General features: G+C 44.6%; 1 protein-coding gene across 3 annotated transcripts; it reads left to right on the top strand.

Annotated features, from left to right (window-relative positions):
• Positions 1–403: 403 nt before the first annotated feature.
• On the top strand, positions 404–14620 carry GREM1 (gremlin 1, DAN family BMP antagonist). 3 transcript variants are annotated; one of them, XM_051822124.2, is made up of 2 exons: positions 404–513; positions 10887–14620. In XM_051822124.2, the coding sequence occupies exon 2, from the start codon at positions 10888–10890 to the stop codon at positions 11440–11442; it is 555 nt and encodes a 184-aa protein (XP_051678084.1). In that variant the 5' UTR covers positions 404–513; position 10887; the 3' UTR covers positions 11443–14620. The 3 variants fall into 3 exon arrangements, with proteins under 3 accessions (XP_051678084.1, XP_008267474.1, XP_051678085.1); XM_008269252.4 differs by lacking the exon at positions 404–513 and adding an exon at positions 896–1165; XM_051822125.2 differs by lacking the exon at positions 404–513 and adding an exon at positions 1306–1730.
• Positions 14621–19151: the final 4531 nt, after the last annotated feature.

The following is a 19151-nucleotide window of genomic DNA, read 5'->3' as shown; positions in this document are numbered from 1 at the left end:
AGGAACTAGCTCTCCAGCTGAGACAACAAATGCAAGCGTTCGCTCATCTTTGGAAAATCACTGACCCGCGGTTGTGTTCTCCACTCTCCATCGGGTTCTTAGTCCCGAACGCTCAGAATGTGACACGGGCTTTGCTCGGACGGAGGTGTGGGTCTCAGATTTCTCATCTAACATGTTTCCCTAACGTGTGCCTCTTTAATACGTTACAGAAAACCCCTATCGCCCGCAACCGGGCTCTCCCTTTCAAGGATCATGAGACAGGGAGAGCTGGGCGGTGCGGGCCCCTTCGTTGATCATCCGGTCGCTCCCCCCTGCACGCTCACAGCCGAGGCCGCCGGCCTCGGAGCAGAAAGGCCCGTGGCGGGCGAGGAGAGGAAGGTGTCACGTCGGCGGCAGGCTTCTGCTGGCGGCCGCCGGGCCCGCGGGGTTAACCGGGGCTTCGGGGTCAGAGCCCTCGAAGTCTCGGGGCTTCCGAAAAAGCTGCGGCGACCGCCGGACTAGAGCATCCCTCAGGTCCGTTCCCTCCAGGGGGGAATGAAGCGCTGGGTCGGCGGCGATCCCGCGAGGATCTCGCTCTTCCCGGGGCAGCCGCCACGGCCGCGCGCGGGACCGACGCAGGCCAAGCGGAGCGGGCGATAGGAAAAGCCCAGAGCTGGGGCCGAGGAGGAACGAGGGGCCGAGAGCCGGGGGGATTTCCTCCCGCGCTTCCCTCTCCAACGGGAGCGGAAAATGTGATTTGCTGTGCATTCCAGGCGCGGTTCCCTGGGGTGACCTCTCCCAGCCGGCCGGGGCGGGGGGAGCAGACAAAGAGGCGAGGCGGGCGGAGAGGGGACCCCGCGGGGGAGCAGGAGGGGTGCGGGGGCGGGGGCAGTACCGGGAAAGGGGGCGGATAGCGGGTCCGGCGGCGGCAGCGGCGGCGGCGGCGGCGCCTGGCCAATGGAGACGCGCGGCCCCGGGCGCCGCGCTCGGCCGCCGGCATTTAAACCGGAGACGGCGCGATGCCCGACACTCGGTGCGCCCTTCGCGGACCGGGCGACCCAGTGCACAGCCGTAGCCTCCCTCTCGGTTCTGCTGACCCCACGCCCAGCCCGGGCGGCTCCGGCCGCGGCCGCACGCAGCGCCACGCGTCGAGAGCGCAGGCCCCGAAGCCACGCCGCCCTGACAGGTGAGCGCGGAGACACCCAGCAGGGTGTGTGCGCGCGTGTGTATCGGCCTGTTGTATGTGCGTGTGTGTGCGTATGTGCGCCCCTGCCTGGGTGAGCGCAGTGGGGTATAGGGCGCAGCGAGCGACTCCCCAAGTGCCGCCGGGCTCAGATGAGCAGGAACCCTCAGGGCGCTCAGGCCGGGTCCCGCGGTACCTTGTGGGGATGAACCTTGAAGAACCCGTCTCGGGGTCCTTTCTTCAGGGGGCGTGGAATACGGTGATCTTGCCGCCCCAGGTTTGCAAGGATGTCAAGGGCGGGCAGGACGACCTCGCATCTTTTTCGCCTCTTGGAGCTCCGCGAACACGCTCCCGGTGCTTGTGGCAGCAGCGTCTGCCAGACCCGGCAGCACCGTGAGGGCGCGAAGTCGGACGGCCCGTGCGCCGCAGCAGCTACGACCTACGGCGCTCTAAGTGCCACCGAGATGGTTCCATGAAGATGGGGCGCTGTGCAGGGCCCGGGGGCGTCCTGGGCTGCCCTTGGCCCGAAGGTTCTGGAGAATCGGTGACGCGTTGCCCGATCTCCGAGGTGAGATGGCCGGAGCTGGGCTCTGATGCCGCGGAAACCCCGGCGTCGGGTAAATCTGACAGCTGGAGTGCGGCGCGCGGCCCCGGGCGTGGAGTCTAGCGAGCCCGCAGTGCGCACGCCGTACACACAGCACGCCGGGGGCTGGCGGTGCACTCGCTAGCTCTCGGTTTGCTACTCCGAGCCTTTCCCCGCCCGGGGCGCGCATGGGTGGGATTGCAGACGGGCAGGCGCCGGGCAGAGACCACCGGCTGCTTCCCACTTCCGCGGGAGCCCCTTAATCTGCATCCATGAGGCCCCCGCCTCGCCTCGCTGCGCGGCGGACGACCGTGGTCCCTAGTCCTCTCCGGCCTCCCTGCTCTCTCCGCCGACCCCTCCACAGGCAGTGCTGCAAGGCGAGGTGGGGGAGAGGGGGCGTCATCAGCTGTCACCTCCCTGGCCGGAATTATTCGTAGGTTTCAGGCTTGGGAAGAACTGACGTCTCACAGGTCTAGCTCGCCGTTGCTGTCAAGATTCTGGTGCCGCCTTGGGGGCGCCCCCAGCTCGGCGACGGTCGCCTGTCGAGGCGGGGACAGACTCGAGGTGACCAGCCAAGGCGGCGAATCCTTTCCCTCGCCCAGAGCTGTGCCCAGTGCGCTCCTGGCTCGATCCCCGAGGCCTCCTCCCTCTCTACTCCGAATTCGGGCTCCTTTAGACAGAAATATAGCCTCGAAGTTAGGGGTTAAAATCTCCTTTTAAATGGTCCGAGGGCAGAGAGGCGAGCCTTAGTGGGTAATTGGATCTCCTGTTGGAAAGAGCAAATCTGAGCGGTGTGCTCGTCTGTTTATGTTCCCCTGAGATGGTGCCAGGACACGAATGATTAAAACAATCTATGGTGTTCAGTGGGTCAGCGGGGTTGTAAGCTGCCCCAGGGACCCCAGAGTAGTGGCTTCCTTTTGGCTGTACACACAAGTTAAATAAATAGCGTAGAAGAGGTTAAGATAATCCCGATCCCAGGGTGAGGAGTCCTCTTTCACCCCCAGGGCTTACTCCCTCCCTGTCCCGCCCCCCCCCCCTTTTTTTTGAGAAGGAGCTGCGGACAAGGGTGACTTGAGGGGATGTACTTTACAAGGCAAGGAGAGAAAGATCTTAAGAAAGCTGTAGATTTCTCCTCCCTTCCCCCAGCCAAGTCTACAGCAGTAAGTGATTTGATGACTATCGCTGAATAAATGGCACTTTCGAGTTGTTCGTGTTAACTAATTGTTTAAGGGTCCTTTAGAACTGTGGCGGCAGCGTGTGTGTCTCTATGAGTGTGCGCTTGTGTGTGTTTAACCTCGAGGTCACTGTAGGAATTAGAGGCTTTTGTAAACTTTGTAATTTCACAGGTTTCCTATTTTCTTCAAAGTTCATTTTGAGTGAAATGTTTTGGTAACCTATCATCTGTAGGAAATCCAGGCTGCCTAATGTAGTCTTTCTGTGGGTAATTCCACCGGGAAGACTGGAAACCTGTATAAGAACTGCCTACCCTGTCTTCTAAACTGAAACCATGGATGATCTCAGTGATAATGGTCAAGAATGACAACAGTGAAGAAATTTCTTGCGATAGACCTCTCTCCCAAGAAAGCTTTATCAGAGAAAGGCTTACCGCGTGTTCTAAGACAGGGAAACTTAAACCCTTTATGTAAAAAAAAGGGGGTGGTGGCTGTTGTTAGGAAGTTGACTGCTGTGTCTTACTGAAAGATAGTGCTCAAGCAAGTGCTACCAGCCCATGTCTTACGTCTGCAAGGAATCTCCTTTAGTTTTCACATATGCTCTCAAAAATGCAAAGTGCAGCAGGAATTCCTGACAAGGGGGAGGACTTTTTCTTCACTTGTGAACATGAAGATACAAAATAGACAGTTACTTGGTTTACAATATTCCTCAAAGTTTACTGCATTAGAAAACAAATCTCGGTGTCCCTTGTTAAGCAGTATGCTGGATGTCCATGGAACAGTGGCTAAGAACACTTGTTTGGGACCAGGTAGAATTGGGCTACAATCTTGGCCAAAACCTTGGCTCTCTCATTTCAGAACTGTATAACAGATTCCTGACTTTTCTGAGTCTGGGGATTCCCTGCTTAGCAAAAGGAAGACAGTATTTTCTACCTCATATTTTGCTGTGAAAAAAATGATGACATTCAGGCAGACTTTAGCACAATGCCTGGAGTAGTATAAGGATTCGACAATAGAAGGCAACTCCTATTATTAGTGGTGGTGTTGGGAGAAGTAGTCATAGTTGACAACACCAGGATATATCACAGGGCAGTTCTGAAATTTAGTCCCAGATCCCACTTACAGAGTGACTGGCACACATCTTTTACTGCAATACAGAACCTATAACTTGGCTGTCTCAATAGCAGCTGCTCAGTGAACATGTAGTATTTATTAATTTCTAACTTGTTTCCTGTTGACCTCAAGAATTGCATGCAATCATTAACTCTGTTTAAAAAGTCTAATCAACGTTGAGCTTTTGAGGTATTTTACTGCCACGTCTATGCAGTGTTGGGCTCTACCGTGCTTTTGCCCAAGATCTTCAGAACAGGCAGGTTGCGCTTAGGCTGCGTGTAACATCCTCTTACCAGTGTGCCAACAATTAACTCTCCTTATCTCCTTGATGCAATTTATGTGGGAAAAAAAATGTATTCTCAAGAAATTCTCTGATTTGTAAAAGCTGATTACTTTTGTAAATTAAAGATCCAGTTAACAATAACCTTTATTCTTCCAAAAAATTTCTGAGAAAAAATAGTTTATTCTAAAACCTGTCCAGCACTTAGAGCTTTTGTAGTCACTTCCATTGTTCCTTATGCCGAGAGAATAATTTGATGATATACCTGTTGAATGTTTTTATTAAATGTGGTTCATCAGATGGAATTCACCAGAAGTTCAGGCACAGAATCTGGCTTTCACTGTAATTTCTACTGAAAACTCAATTTTACTGATTGTGAGCAGATTAATTAGCTAAAATGAAGACTACAGCCAGAAAAGTGTTGAAAGGAGCTGGTCTAAACTTTCCCAGAGACATCCAGGAAAATGCAAATGGGTCACATGTGCAATAGTAGTCTACTGAGACCCAGAGTAGAAGATTGTGTTGATAAAGGCTTTCTGAAGGCTGTACAGGTAGAGGTGTTAACAAGGTTTATCTTGCTTGTAGATTTTTACGCTTGATTACTATGGGAAACTGGGAGAAAAGCAGGAGAGAAGATCCACTTCTAGAGTGTGTCTCTGAGGCAAGTAGAGTTGAGAAGAAGGTGGCAAAAGATTAAAAAAAAGGTGGTGGTAGGGAGAACAGCTGTAGAGATGGCTAACCATAAGGAGGGGTGCATAGTGTAATGGTTAGCACTCCGCACTCTGGCATCGATAACTATGAAAATACCTTTACTCGGAGAAGCAGAAATGCATTAAGGGGAAGCAGAGGTAGGACTTGGAGGGAAGAATGATGCTATCTGCAAAAGAGAATCAAGGCAGATATTTATCAGGTTCCAGAATGTGTCTGGGTACACGGGATGCAACTTCAAGTTAATGATATGAATAGGTCATTTCACAAGCAGAAATACAGTGTTTGTAGCTAATGGTTGGACACTGGTGACAGATGTGTGGGTCAGCATTAAGACTGATTTTTGGGTATGGGCACCCTGTTTGGGGTTGACCTGGAAAAAATGTTTACAAGAAATTTACATTTTCCCGAGTTCCTCCACATCTATGATATTTACAAAGTACAAATTATTTGGTGGCAATACAATTGGGACTTCAAGAGCAAAACATTCTTAGGCCCTTCACTGATTAATCAAGCTCTATTGGGGGTGAGGAGGGCTTGGGTGTTGGACCCCATGACCTGACAGAGCCCTAGTCCCAGTCCCAGTTACAGTCTCGTCCCTTCCCTCTTTCTTGTGTAGAATATCCATGTGCTTCAGAGCACTGCTGCTCTCAGAAGCTGAGCTCCCTGAAGGTGGCCATTCTTGAAGATGGCTTTTGCCTTTCTCGCTGAAAAATGGTTAAGGATAAGAACTCCAAAGCCTCTCATAAGCACTGAAGATCTTTAAATAATGTGCTTTTTAAAAATGAAAATCCATTTATTTCTGTACCTAAAACATCTTTTTTTGAGAAAAAACTTTTTGAGAACTTTGCTTTTCTTAAAAAATAAACAAAAACCCCAGCCTGTACCTCTTTGACTTATGGTATACAGGCTTTCATTGGAACAAGAAGTCTGTCCAAATTAAAACCGAAAAACCACAGTTGACCAGTTTTGAATTTACTGTTTTGTTGTTGGTTTCTGTCAGAGTGTGGGCAGTGGATTCAGTTAACTAATGAAACCCTCAGTGTTCTGCATAGGACCAGGTGAAAAGTCAGGAACATTTGGAGTTTTCCTAGAAAAAGAAAGACAGTGTTAGGAAGCTTGCAAGACTAGCAGTTTGTCAAGCTGTGGATTAACCAGAAACCGAAAGCATTGCAATTGGCTCTTCTGCTCATTGGCACCAGTGAAGGCACCTTGCATTGTGGTGCAGAGGGTTAAGCTGCCACTTTTGATTTCCATATTGGAGTGCACGTTTGAGTCCCACCTGCTTTGCTTCCAATCCAGCTTCCTGCTTAGACACTTGGGAAAGCAGTGGAGGATAACTCAAGTGCTGAGGTCCTTGCCACCCATGTGGGAGACACGGATGGAGTTCCAGGCTTCAGCATGAGCATGACTGAGCCTTGGCCAATGCAGTGATTTGGAGAATGAACCTGCAGATGGAAGACTCTCTCTCTGCCTTTCAAATACATAAAATAAATCTTTTTTTAAATATTCAAAAAATACAGACTCTGTAAATCACTGTAGTCTATAACAATCATTCATTTAACAAATTTTCATGAGAACCTCGTCTGTACCAGATGAATAAGGTGAGGTGAAGAATAAACCCTCATCCACTTTCAGACCAGGCATTTCTTCAACAACAGATGTGGACATGCCGAGAATAACAAGCTGAGTATAAAGATGGGCCTAAGTTTGTCCAGAGGAAGAAAGTTACATTTTGGGGGTTGGTGTTTGTGAAAGAGGATGGCCTTATGATGTGAAGCTGTAAAATGCAGTCGACATCTGTTCCCAGCAGATCTCAGCTTAGCCTCTGAGACAGACTCAGTGTATTGGTTTGTGAGGGCTGAATTGGCCTGGGGCTGTGTTTAGTATGTGTGGAGGAAGATTGTGGGCACAGGCGTGGGGCCATCTTATGTACTACTCCTTTGAAATGGGCAGTGAATGAATTTTATTTTAGACCTTGGCCTTTCCCTTTAGATCTTGGCCTCAATTGAATAAATAGCACAGACTTAGGAAAGCTTCTCAAATTTGCAGTGTATTTGCCCAGGAGACTTAATGGTCATGGCTCAAGTTATCCTGGTCTCTGGAGAAAATCAGTACTGTCTTATAACTGGACTTTTCTCATAAATGATTTTCGAAAAAGACAAAACAAAGAAATTAATTTTTTGTTGTTGGTGGCAGAAAATGCTCTGTTTAAAGAACAGGGATGTTGTAACATAAACTGACAAAAGCCAGGGAACCTACAGTCAGAGCAGGAGATAAATGTCACATTATCAAGCTCCAAACTCAAACTTGCCCAAAGTATTAGGTTAATGCTTAAAAGATGATACCATTTAAGGATGTTTTAAATTGAATATTTAATTATCTTAGTTTGACATTATCCTGAGGGTTGAACAGTCTTCGCTCACCAGAGGCCATTCATTAGAGAATGCTGCTTCTGCACTGCCTTTGTATTTGAAAGATAATTGCTCGAGATAGTAATACGGACTTGTCCAGTTTCTTAGGGGGTGGAAATTATAAGGTTCTTATTAAATTGCATGCAGAGGTGATCACTCTATGACCGCTGTTCAGAAGAGAGCAGGAGGGGCCTGCACTGGGGCGCAGCAGGTTAAAGCCCTGGCCTGCAGTGCTGGCATTCCATATGGGCATTGGTTCTAGTCCCGGCTGCTCCTCTTCCTATCCAGCTCTCTGCTATGGCCTGGGATAGCAGTGGAAGATGGCCCAAGCCCTTGGGCCCCTGCACACACATGGAAGACCTGGAAGAAGCTCCTGGCTCCTGGCTTAGGATCAGTGCAGCTCCGGCTGTTGCAGCCATCTGGGGAGTGAACCAGTGGATGGAAGACCTCTCTCTCTGTCTCTACCTTTCTCTGTAACTCTGTCTTTCAAATAAATAAAATAAATCTTTAAAAAAAAAGATAGCAGGGAAGTGGGTTCTTCACAGCTGTGCTCTTAGGTTCAGAAAATCACAGGCATGAAGTGGGGGTTGTTTCAGCCTTTGGGTCAGAATCTATGATGGCCTCAGGACGGAGGCTGTGAATTTGAAACTGTACTCACTGAAAAGAAAATCTTTCTGTATTTTTAAAAAAGATTTAGTTATCTTATTTGAAAGGAAGAGTTACACACGGGGGAGTGGAGAAAGAGAGAGAGAGAGAGAGAGAGAGAGAGAGAGAGAGAGAGAGATTGAGAATCTTCCATCTGCAGGTTCACTTCCCCAATGACTGCAATGACCTGGGCTGGGACAGGTTGAAGTCAGGAACCAGAAGCTTCATCTAGGTCCCCAACATGGGTACAGGGACCCAGAGACTTGGGCCATCTTTTACTGCTTTCACAGGCACATTAGCAGGGAGCTGGATCAGAAGTGGAACAGCAGGGACTCAAACCAGCACCCATATGGGATGCCAGCTTTGCAGGCATCAGTTTAACTTGCTATGCCACAACGCCAGCCCTATCCTTCCATATTTTAATAATTCCCTCTGGACCCATGACTACAAATGCTAAAGCTTTGCCACTCAAAGTCTGTTAGGCAGATCTACTCAATCAAAATCTGCTTTTTGACAATATCTCCAGATGACAATCTACACATCCAGTCAAGAAGCACTGCCCAGGAGAGCCTTTTTTAAATTGACACATCATAATTGTATGTATTTATGGTGTTGTCCTCTGGACCAGTCTGGGTGGCGTGTTTTCCCCAATACCTGGTGACAATTTCAACCTCAGGAATTATCATTTTTCCAAGAGGTCCTTTTACCATTTAATCAAATGATAAGCCAAATGAGGCAAAGATAATTCCCAAAATTAACTGATATACTACAGGGCACACAAAAGCAGAACAAGCAAAAATAAGCAAAATGAATATGTGGAAATGTAGGTGAATATAGGTTAAAGAAAGTTACTTGAGCACAGAATGCTGGTAAGGAACCAAATGCTGGGCCTCTGCAGTAGACACAAATGGTTCAGGTCCACAAGGTGATGTTCCGTGTGTCTGATCCCATCAAGCCATAGGCAGTAAAGAGCTTTTCACTCCAGCAGTCTCAGCTGACTGATGCTTTTTCAAAGTGAATTCTCTCAGGGGAAATGGAGTCACAGACATATGTGTCTGAAATGGCATTTTGTAGACACTGGAATTTATTATCCCCAGAGGTGTATTATCTTAGCTTTCAGATGTCAGCCTTGGAGGGAGTAGCCCAGGACCCAAGTGGTCTCATTTACATATCAGCCAGCAACTTGGCTCAGTTATAGATTGTTACAAGAACAAGCTCAAAATGAAATCTGTGCTGTCCAAGCATAGTTATGTTAACCATAATTACAGTATCAAGATACTTATATTCAGAAGAACCATAACACAGCAGAACTCAGATCACAACAGGGGAGTGGTATGATAATGCAATATGTGCATACAATGTGCAGTGTCCACGTCAGGATAAGGAGCAATTAATTCCCTGTCCCCGGGAGAATCCTCAGAGTGTGACACTTCTCTCCTCCACAGTCCTGTGGATCAAATGTGGTTCTCCTGGTCTTCCTCCTCCTCTTTCTCGGCGTGCCCTACCTTCCCTGAACACTTTCCCCCTAGAAGAATGCTCCCTTCTCCAGTTGGCACTCTTCACTCCATTTTTCTCTCTTCGTCTGTGCTTTCCTGCTTTTTGTCAGTTTCCCCTCTACTTCACCCTTTATTTTTTGCCATTGTTCCTAGGCAACCCATATCTAGGTCCAGACTCATTCACAGTAATTCATTGTCACTAATTTATTGAACATTATTAATGCAAATGTGTGCACATATCTATTCAATTGTGCCAACTTTTCTTTCTTTTAAATAGAAAAAATACACACATAGACACATAGATGGATGACATAATACCATTTTAAGGGTAGAAAAATGCATGTCATTATATAAAGAATGATAAAATGAGTATCTGTGCCCAGTTTAAAGGTAAGAATAATTGTTGGCAGAGAGAGATCAAGGAATCTTACTGGTTATGTGATCTGCTGAGTGTATCTGTTCTCTCTGCAGTGGCATTATACATTTGGTCAGTTCTCAGATTGCTTCACTTTTACATCACATTTGATCTGAGAGGAGAGATAGTTATAGCTTTGCTTCAATGTAGTTATTTATTGAGAAGTAAAGTGACTTTGCCAAAGTCAGATATCAAGTTGTTGTCCCCCAACTGAGATGAGAATTCAGTCTTGACTTTTCTACCTTTGTGCTTCTTGTTAAGTTGTTGTCCCTGTCAAGTGGTTTCTGGTCTCCTTCATGCATCCCTCCTTCTGATGCATGATAGCAGCACAAAGTCTCGCAGCATTCAAGCAGTGGAGCAAGGCACAGCCCAGGCAACTCTCATAGTGGTTTTGGGAAAAAGACAGAGCCTTTCCTAGTGGATGATGCCTTCTGGGCAGGGAGACTAATTCTTCTGTTTGTGAAACAAGACAGAAAATATGTTCTCCCAATGAAGTACAAAGGTAATATGGCATTGGCACTGTAGAAAATTACTAAATGTGGTCAAATACAAGAATGAATACAGCCAAAAACCCACAATACGAAGTCTGATCTAGTTGGTGTCAGAAGGCAAGCAGAAATGCTTGTGAGAGTTCATGCAATGAAGAGGTAGTTCCTGGCTGAATGTGAACCTTGGGGAATTCACTGTGTGAGCTTGGACAAGTTACTTCTTGGCTCGGTGACCTGGAGAGGAATGGATGTAGGGGGACTCAATTCATAGGAGTATTGTAAGATCTAAGTGCAATGTTTTACATAAAGTGTTTAACAAATGCCACATAAAATGTGAGACACCACTCTTCATGCTTAAATTAACTTATTCATTTTCTATGTCTCTCCCTCTCTGTTCACCCTTCCTTTAGTATGAGCCGCACAGCCTACACTGTAGGAGCCTTGCTTCTCCTCTTGGGGACACTGCTACCGGCTGCAGAAGGGAAAAAGAAAGGGTCGCAAGGCGCCATACCCCCACCAGACAAGGCCCAGCACAATGACTCGGAGCAGACTCAGTCACTCCAGCAGCCTGGCTCCAGGAACAGGGGACGAGGCCAAGGGCGGGGCACTGCCATGCCTGGGGAGGAGGTGCTGGAGTCCAGCCAAGAGGCCCTGCATGTGACCGAGCGCAAATACCTGAAGCGAGACTGGTGCAAGACCCAGCCACTTAAGCAGACCATCCACGAAGAGGGTTGCAACAGCCGTACCATCATCAACCGCTTCTGCTATGGCCAGTGCAACTCCTTCTACATCCCCAGACACATCCGGAAGGAGGAAGGCTCCTTTCAGTCCTGCTCCTTCTGCAAGCCCAAGAAGTTCACCACCATGATGGTCACCCTCAACTGCCCTGAACTACAGCCACCCACCAAGAAGAAGAGGGTCACACGTGTGAAGCAGTGTCGTTGCATATCCATTGATTTGGATTAAGCCAAATCCCATCACAGCCAGCCTGCTCGAGGGAGACAGCCCCAGGCAGGCTCAGAGCCAGACCCCAAACAACCCAATTCTACTTGGCTTCAACTGAGAGGCCAGAAGAACTAGCAGCTGCCTCCTGGCAGGAGCCTGCTTGTGCGTAGTTTGTGTGCATGAGTGTGCGTGGGGGCCTGTGAGTGTTTTCAGACACCAGAGGAAACACGATCTCTGTTAGAGGATATTTCCTATTATGTAAACTTATCTGCTTAAAACGGGGATGGCCCAAAAAGCCCACAGCAGCCCGACTCACATCCAAAAGGTGCACAGCTGTGGCCTGGTTCTGCTTTGGCCACCCTGTGCCCTCCTGGGGACCACAATCTCCCTTTTGAATGATTCTTAATGGACGAGGCTACTCTGTGGGAAAGAGACTTGTGTTCACGCTGCATTAGACTTGGAAAAGTTCCTGTAACCTGTGCTTGCTTCCTCCCTTCCACAGCCCACTCATCCTTTTTTAGGTTCACAGTGATTATTGCAGTCTAACCCCATGTCTGCCCAGGTTTCTGAACTAATTCATTTCACCATGGATATGTTTTTCATTTTTGCAAAGACCCTCCAGACTCTGGGGAAGTTTGGCGTGGGCAAGGACAAGTGGGATAGAGGAGTGAGACTGAGGTTGAGGACTTGTTGAACTCAGCACAGTTCAGTAGAGAAATGTGCAGAGACCTTAAAAGGCAACTCCAAGCCAATGAGAGCCCTGCTTCAGTGAAAGTTTCTCCCGGTAGTTAATGGACCCAAGTGAACAGAGGAGAAATGTGATTGCCAAAAAATCGTTAACTCTAACTGTCCCTGTGATCTGCTGAAACTAGCTATAACCCAACACCAAACTGCAAAAATAAATATTTATTCCTATTTTCGGAACCAAGTAAGCAAACTAGACCAGCTAGAAGTATATTTGAGCCTTCCTGGCTTTGCCATTGTGAGGAGATTGAGCCATAGAGAAGAGAAGGCTAAAAGAAATGAAGGGGGCTGTCTCTGGCTAAGGAGCAGTGGGCTCTTACTACCCGAAGGAGTTGTAAGGGATATGACCTGGACTTCTTCATTTTTCCCTTGAAGGTTCTAGGGGGAAATTCTGTTAAGAAAGCAGGTCGTGGGGTGCCTTAGCTGTCCATCTACTGGTGTATCCATGTGACATTGTACCCTTTCTGTCCTTCCTGAGACACAACTTGGTTTGCTTCCAATGCCCACTTAGAATTTACCTAAGAGCCAAAGTACAGGGTAGATGAAACTCACTGCACTTTGGATTTAGATGACCTGTTCTCTTTAAACCTGAGGTTTTATATGTAGACACCACCAGTCTCCAGTCTCCCCTCCCCCCAGATGCTTTTTTTTTTTTTTTTTTGCCTTGTATCTTCTCAGCTTCACTAGCCAAGTCGTGTCGTATGGAAAACAAACACCACAGACTTGGGATTCAATTGCCCATCAAGGCTCCAGCATTCAAAGAACCATTGCAACCAAAGAAGCTGTTTTTATTTGTTTTTGTTTTGGTCCAGTGCTTTCCCATCTAACAACTAAACGGGAACCATATTTTAAGGCAGAAATGATCTTGAACACCCAAAACGTTGGGTCTAATTTTAAAACTTTGAAACTCACTACTGATGATTCTACACTAGGCAAATTTGTGCGAACACACAGTCTGTGCGTTTTGTATACACTGTATGCCCCTGCCCTAAATCATTGTATCATCCACATCCTCCAACAATAAAGCACAGAATGGATTTAATTAAGCACACAGATGCTAAAGCAGGAGTTTGAGGGTCGGGGGGAGGAAAAGAAAGGGGAAGAAACGGAACATGTAAACCCACACTAGAGAGGAAAAATGACATTCAGAACCGGCAAACACTGAATTTCTTTTGCTGTTTTAACTCTGCCACAAGCATGCAATTTTGTTAAAAAGAGATGACTTAAGTTGGCAGCAGTAATCTTCTTTTAGGAGCTTGTACCACAGTCTTGCATGTAAGTCGGATTTGGCTCAAGTAAAGAGAGTTTCCTCAAAATTAACTTCACGGGGATAATCAGCAGCATATCCACCCGAAAAACACAGCAATAGCTTAAGAGGGAAACGTCTGCTTTTCTTACTGTGCCTATATTAAGACTAGCACAAGTATGATGTGTCATCCAACGTTTATTGAAAATGCCATATCTGTTACATATTTTATTGGAGTCACCAATGATGTAATGGTATATTTTTTTCATTATTTTAGTAGAACTTTTTAATGGCAAGATATCTGTGATCTTAATCTTACCTATTAAAATAATGCCAAGCACCAAATAGGAGTTTTATGATGTACACGTTGTGCTTGGCATTAGAAGACAAAAACACACACCCTGTAAGTCGTTTTTTTATTACTGTAGTTCTTCAAAGTTAAAAGTATAAGTGAAAAATCTGGAGGAAAAGATAATTTCCACTGTGTGGAATGTGAATAGTTAAACAGAAAGTTATGGTTATTTAATGTAATTATTAATTCAAAGCCTTTGGTCACTGTGATTTCAAGCCTGTTTTCTTTTTCTCCTTCATGTGACTTCCTCTGAGCTGGGCAAAGAAGAAGCTGGCACAATGTATGTTGTTGGAGACTTTTAACAGGTCAGAGGGAAACAGAATCTCGACACATCTGAAGTTGCATTACAGAGTCAAGATCTGAGCTTTTATTTTTTTAATTGAGTGTTCCTTAAAGGTTAACATTGCTGAAGAAATATTAAGAAAGACTTTAAATGTTATTTTGGAAGACTTATGATGTGTGTGTACAAACAAATAGCAGATACTGATGGATAGTTCACAAAGTCCTGAAAGAGGAAAAATCTAAAATGATAAGTGTATGTACAGAACATTTATAAATGACCAGTTAATGCTTCAGAATGAAAGTAGTTCTATTGATTTGTTATTCCTTAAGATATTTAATATCAACCTCATTATGTATTATGTCTACTTTAATCATTTTAAAACAACAAAGAGTTATATAGACTGTGATTGAGGTGTCTTGCTGAGTTTGAGGGTGAGAGGGAATTTCAGAATCGCATAAAAGCTAATTTGGCTTAACGTTTTATAAATCTGTCACTAGATTTTAATTTTTACCCCAATAATGTTCTATATAACCTTTGCCAAAGAGCAACCAATAAATTAAACCTCTTCTCTCTGTGTGCTTGTGTTTTTTTTTTTTTTTGAGTGACTCTTATGCACTGTTATTTGTGGTAGAAAAATACAGAGATTAAAACATAACAAAATATACTCAAGGATCGTCGTGGGTTTTAATTGTGATTCAGATATTTAAGTGGCCAGCTTCATGGCATAGCAGGTTGCCTGAGATGTTTTTTTTTTTTTATCTTTTATTTAATGAATATAAATTTCCAAAGTACAACTCATGGGTTACAATGGCTTCCCCCCCCATACCGTCCCTCCCACCCACAACCCTCCCCTTTCCCACTCCCTCTCCCCTTCCATTCATATCAAGATTCATTTTCGATTATCTTAATATACAGAAGATCAGCTTAATATACCTTAAGTAAGGATTTCAACAGTTTGCTCCCACACAGAAACATAAAGTGAAAAATAATAGATGATTTTTTTTTAAATGATGATGAAATCAGATCAGACCTATTGTCATGTTTAATCCCAGTGAGAGTCTAGTTGGGAATTGATAATTTCTTTCTTTCTTTCTTTTTTTTTACAGAAGATCAGTTTAGTGTACATTAAGTAAAGATTTCAATCGTTTGCACCCCCATAGAAACACAAAGTGAAATATACTGTTTGAGTACTCGTTATAGCATTAAGCCTCAGTGTACAGCACATTAAGGACAGAGATCCTACAAGAGGAGTAAGTGCACAGTGACTCCTGTTGTTGACTTTACAAATTGACACTCCTGTTTATGGCATCAGTAATCTCCCTATGCACCAGTCATGAGTTTCCAAGGCTATGGAAGCCCCTTGAGTTCTCCGACTCTTATCTTGTTTAGACATGGTCATAGTCAAAGTGGAGGTTCTCTCCTCCCTTCAGAGAAAGGCACCTCCCTCTTTGAAGACCTGTTCTTTTCACTGGGATCTCACTCACAGAGATCTTTTTGCCAGAGTGTCTTGGCTTTCCATGCCTGAAATACTCTCATGGGCTTTTCAGCCAGATCCGAGTGCCTTTAGGGCTGATTCTGAGGCCAGAGTGCTATTTAGGACATCCGCCATTCTATGAGTCTGCTGAGTATCTCACTTCCCATGTTGGATCACTCTCCCCTTTATTTATTCTATCGGTTAGTGTTAGCAGATACTAGACTTGTTTATGTGCTCCCTTTGACTCTTAGTCCTTTCATTATGATCAATTGTGAACAGAAATTGATCACTTGGAATAGTGAGATGGCATTGGCACATGCCACCTTGATGGGATTGAATTGGAATCCCCTGGTATGTTTCCAACTCTACCAATTGGGGCAAGTCAGCCCGAGCATGCCCCAAATTATACATCTCTTCCCTCTCTTATTCCCACTCTTATGTTTAACAGGGATCACATTTCAGTTAATTTTCAACACTTAAGAATAACTGTGTGATAATTACAGAATTAAACCAGTCATATTAAGTAGAACAGACAAAAAAAAAATACTATGAGGGATAATGTATTAAGCTGACCATTAGCAGTCAGGGCTATGCTGATCAAGTCACCATTTCTCATAGTGTCCATTTCACTTCAGGAGGTTTCCTTTTTGGTGTTCAGTCAGTTGTCACCGATCAGGGAGAACATATGGTATTTGTCCCTTTGGGACTGGCTTACTTCACTCAGCATGATGTGTTCCAGATTCCTCCATTTTGTTGCAAATGACTGGATTTCGTTGTTTCTTACTGCGGTATAGTATTCTAAAGAGTACATATCCCATAATTTCTTTATCCAGTCTACCATTGATGGGCATTTAGGTTGGTTCCAGGTCTTGGCTATTGTGAATTGTGCTGCAATAAACATTAGGGTGCAGACCGCTTTTTTGTTTATCAATTTAAACTCCTTTGGGTAAATTCCAAGGAGTGGGATGGCTGGGTCGAACGGTAGGGTTATCTTCAGGTTTCTGAGGAATCTCCAGACTGATTTCCATAGTGGCTTGACCAGTTTGCATTCCCACCAACAGTGGGTTAGTGTCCCTTTTTCCCCACATCCTCGCCAGCATCTGTTGTTGGTAGATTTCTGTATGTGAGCCATTCTAACCGGGGTGAGGTGAAACCTCATTGTGCTTTTGATTTGCATTTCCCTGATTGCTAGTGACCTTGAACATTTTTTCATGTGCCTGTTGGCCATTTGGATTTCCTCTTTTGAAAAATGTCTATTGAAGTCCTTGGCCCATCTCTTAAGTGGGTTGTTGGTTTTGTTTTTGTGGAGTTTCTTGATCTCTTTGTAGATTCTGGTTATTAACCCTTTATCTGTTGCATAGTTTGCAAATATTTTTTCCCATTCTGTCGGTTGTCTCTTCACTCTCCTGACTGTTTCTTTTGCAGTACAGAAACTTCTCAATTTGATGCAATCCCAATAGTTGATTTCGGCTTTGACTGTCTGTGCCTCCCGGGTCTTTTCCAGAAATTCTTTGCCTGTGCCAATATCTTGAAGGGTTTCTCCAATGTTCTCTAATAACTTAATGGTGTCAGGACGTAGATTTAGGTCTTTAATCCACGTTGAGTGGATTTTTGTGTAAGGTGTAAGGTAGGGGTCTTGCTTCATGCTTCTGCACGTGGAAATCCAATTTTCCCAGCACCATTTATTGAATAGACTGTCCTTGCTCCAGGAATTAGTTTTAGATCCTTGATCAAATATAAGTTGGCTGTAGATGTTTGGATTGATTTCTGGTGTTTCAATTCTGTTCCATTGGTCTATCCATCTGTTTCTGTACCAGTACCATGCTGTTTTGATTACAACTGCCCTGTAGTATGTCCTGAAGTCTGGTATTGTGATGCCTCCGGCTTTGTTTTTGTTGTACAAGATTGCTTTAGCTATTCGAGGTCTCTTGTGCCTCCATATGAATTTCAGCATCATTTTTTCCAGATCTGAGAAGAAGGTCTTTGGTATCATGATTGGTATTGCATTGAATCTATAAATTGCTTTTGGGAGAATGGACATTTTGATGATGTTGATTCTTCCAATCCATGAGCATGGAAGATTTTTCCATTTCTTGGTATCCTCTTCTATTTCTTTCTTTAAGGTTTTGTAATTTTCATCGTAGAGATCTTTAACGTCCTTGGTTAAGTTTATTCCAAGGTATTTGATTGTTTTTGTAGCTATTGTGAATGGGATTGATCTTAGCAGTTCTTTCTCAGTCATGGCATTGCTTGTGTATACAAAGGCTGTTGATTTTTGTGCATTGATTTTATATCCTGCCACTTTGCCAAACTCCTCTATGAGTTCCAATAGTCTCTTAGTAGAGTTCTTTGGATCCTCTAAGTACAGAATCATATCGTCTGCAAAGAGGGATAGTTTGACTTCTTCCTTCTTGATTTGTATTCCTTTGATTTCTTTTTCTTGCCTGATGGCTCTGGCTAAAACTTCCAGAACTATGTTAAATAGCAGTGGTGAGAGTGGGCATCCCTGCCTGGTGCCAGATTTCAGTGGAAATGCTTCCAACTTTTCCCCATTCAATAGGATGCTGGCTGTGGGTTTTTCATAGATTGCTTTAATTATATTGAGGAATGTTCCTTCTATACCCAATTTGCTTAGAGTTTTCATCATGAAAGGGTGTTGAATTTTATCAAATGCTTTCTCTGCATCGATTGAGATAATCATATGGTTTTTCTTCTGCAGTCTGTTAATGTGGTGAATCACATTGATTGATTTGCGAATGTTGAACCATCCCTGCATACCAGGGATGAATCCCACTTGGTCTGGGTGGATGATTTTCCTGATGTGTTGTTGTATTCTATTGGCCAGAATTTTATTGAGGATTTTTGCATCTATGTTCATCAGGGATATTGGTCTGTAATTTTCTTTCAGTGCTGCATCTTTCTCTGGCTTAGGGATTAAGGTGATGCTGGCTTCATAGAAAGAATTTGGGAGGATTCCCTCTTTTTCGATTGTTCTGAATAGTTTGAGAAGAAATGGGATTAGTTCTTCTTAAAATGTCTGTTAGAATTCAGCAGTGAATCCATCTGGTCCTGGGCTTTTCTTTGTTGGGAGGGCCTTTATTACTGTTTCAATTTCTGTTTCAGTTATGGGTCTATTTAGGTTTTCGATGTCTTCATGGTTCAATTTTGGTAGATTGCATGTGTCCAGGAATCTATCCATTTCTGATAGGTTTCCCTGTTTGCTGGCATACAGGTCCTTGTAGTAATTTCTGATGATTCTTTTTATTTCTGTGGTGTCTGTTGTTACGTTTCCTTTTTCATCTCTAATTTTATTGATTTGGGTCTTTTCTCTTCTTTTTTTAGTTAGTTGGGCCAATGGGGTGTCAATTTTGTTTATTTTTTCAAAAAACCAGCTTCTCGCTTGGCTGATTTTTTGTAATGTTTTTTTTGGATTCAATCCTGTTAATTTCTTCTCTGGTTTTAATTATTTCTCTTCTCCTACTAGATTTGGGTTTGGTTTGCTGCAGTTTTTCTAGGTCCTTGAGGTGCGCTGAAAGCTCATTTATTTGGTACCTTTCCAATTTCTTGATATAGGCACCTATTGCTATAAATTTGCCTCTCAATACTGCTTTTGCTGTATCCCATAAGTTTT

Source organism: Oryctolagus cuniculus, chromosome 12 (assembly GCF_964237555.1).
Source record: "Oryctolagus cuniculus chromosome 12, mOryCun1.1, whole genome shotgun sequence".
NCBI classification, from domain to species: domain Eukaryota; kingdom Metazoa; phylum Chordata; class Mammalia; order Lagomorpha; family Leporidae; genus Oryctolagus; species Oryctolagus cuniculus.
The sequence above is the reverse complement of the archived record's forward strand: the minus strand, read 5'-3'. Positions and strand labels throughout refer to the sequence as shown.

What these genes read in the sequence shown, in the direction of transcription:
- GREM1 (XM_008269252.4), top strand. Translation starts at nt 999, where the DNA reads ATGCCCGACACTCGGTGCGCCCTTCGCGGACCGGGCGACCCAGTGCAC. An exon ending in AAGCCACGCCGCCCTGACAG is followed by an intron (nt 1,166 to 10,886) that starts GTGAGCGCGGAG and finishes CCCTTCCTTTAG; the next exon opens with TATGAGCCGCACAGCCTACA.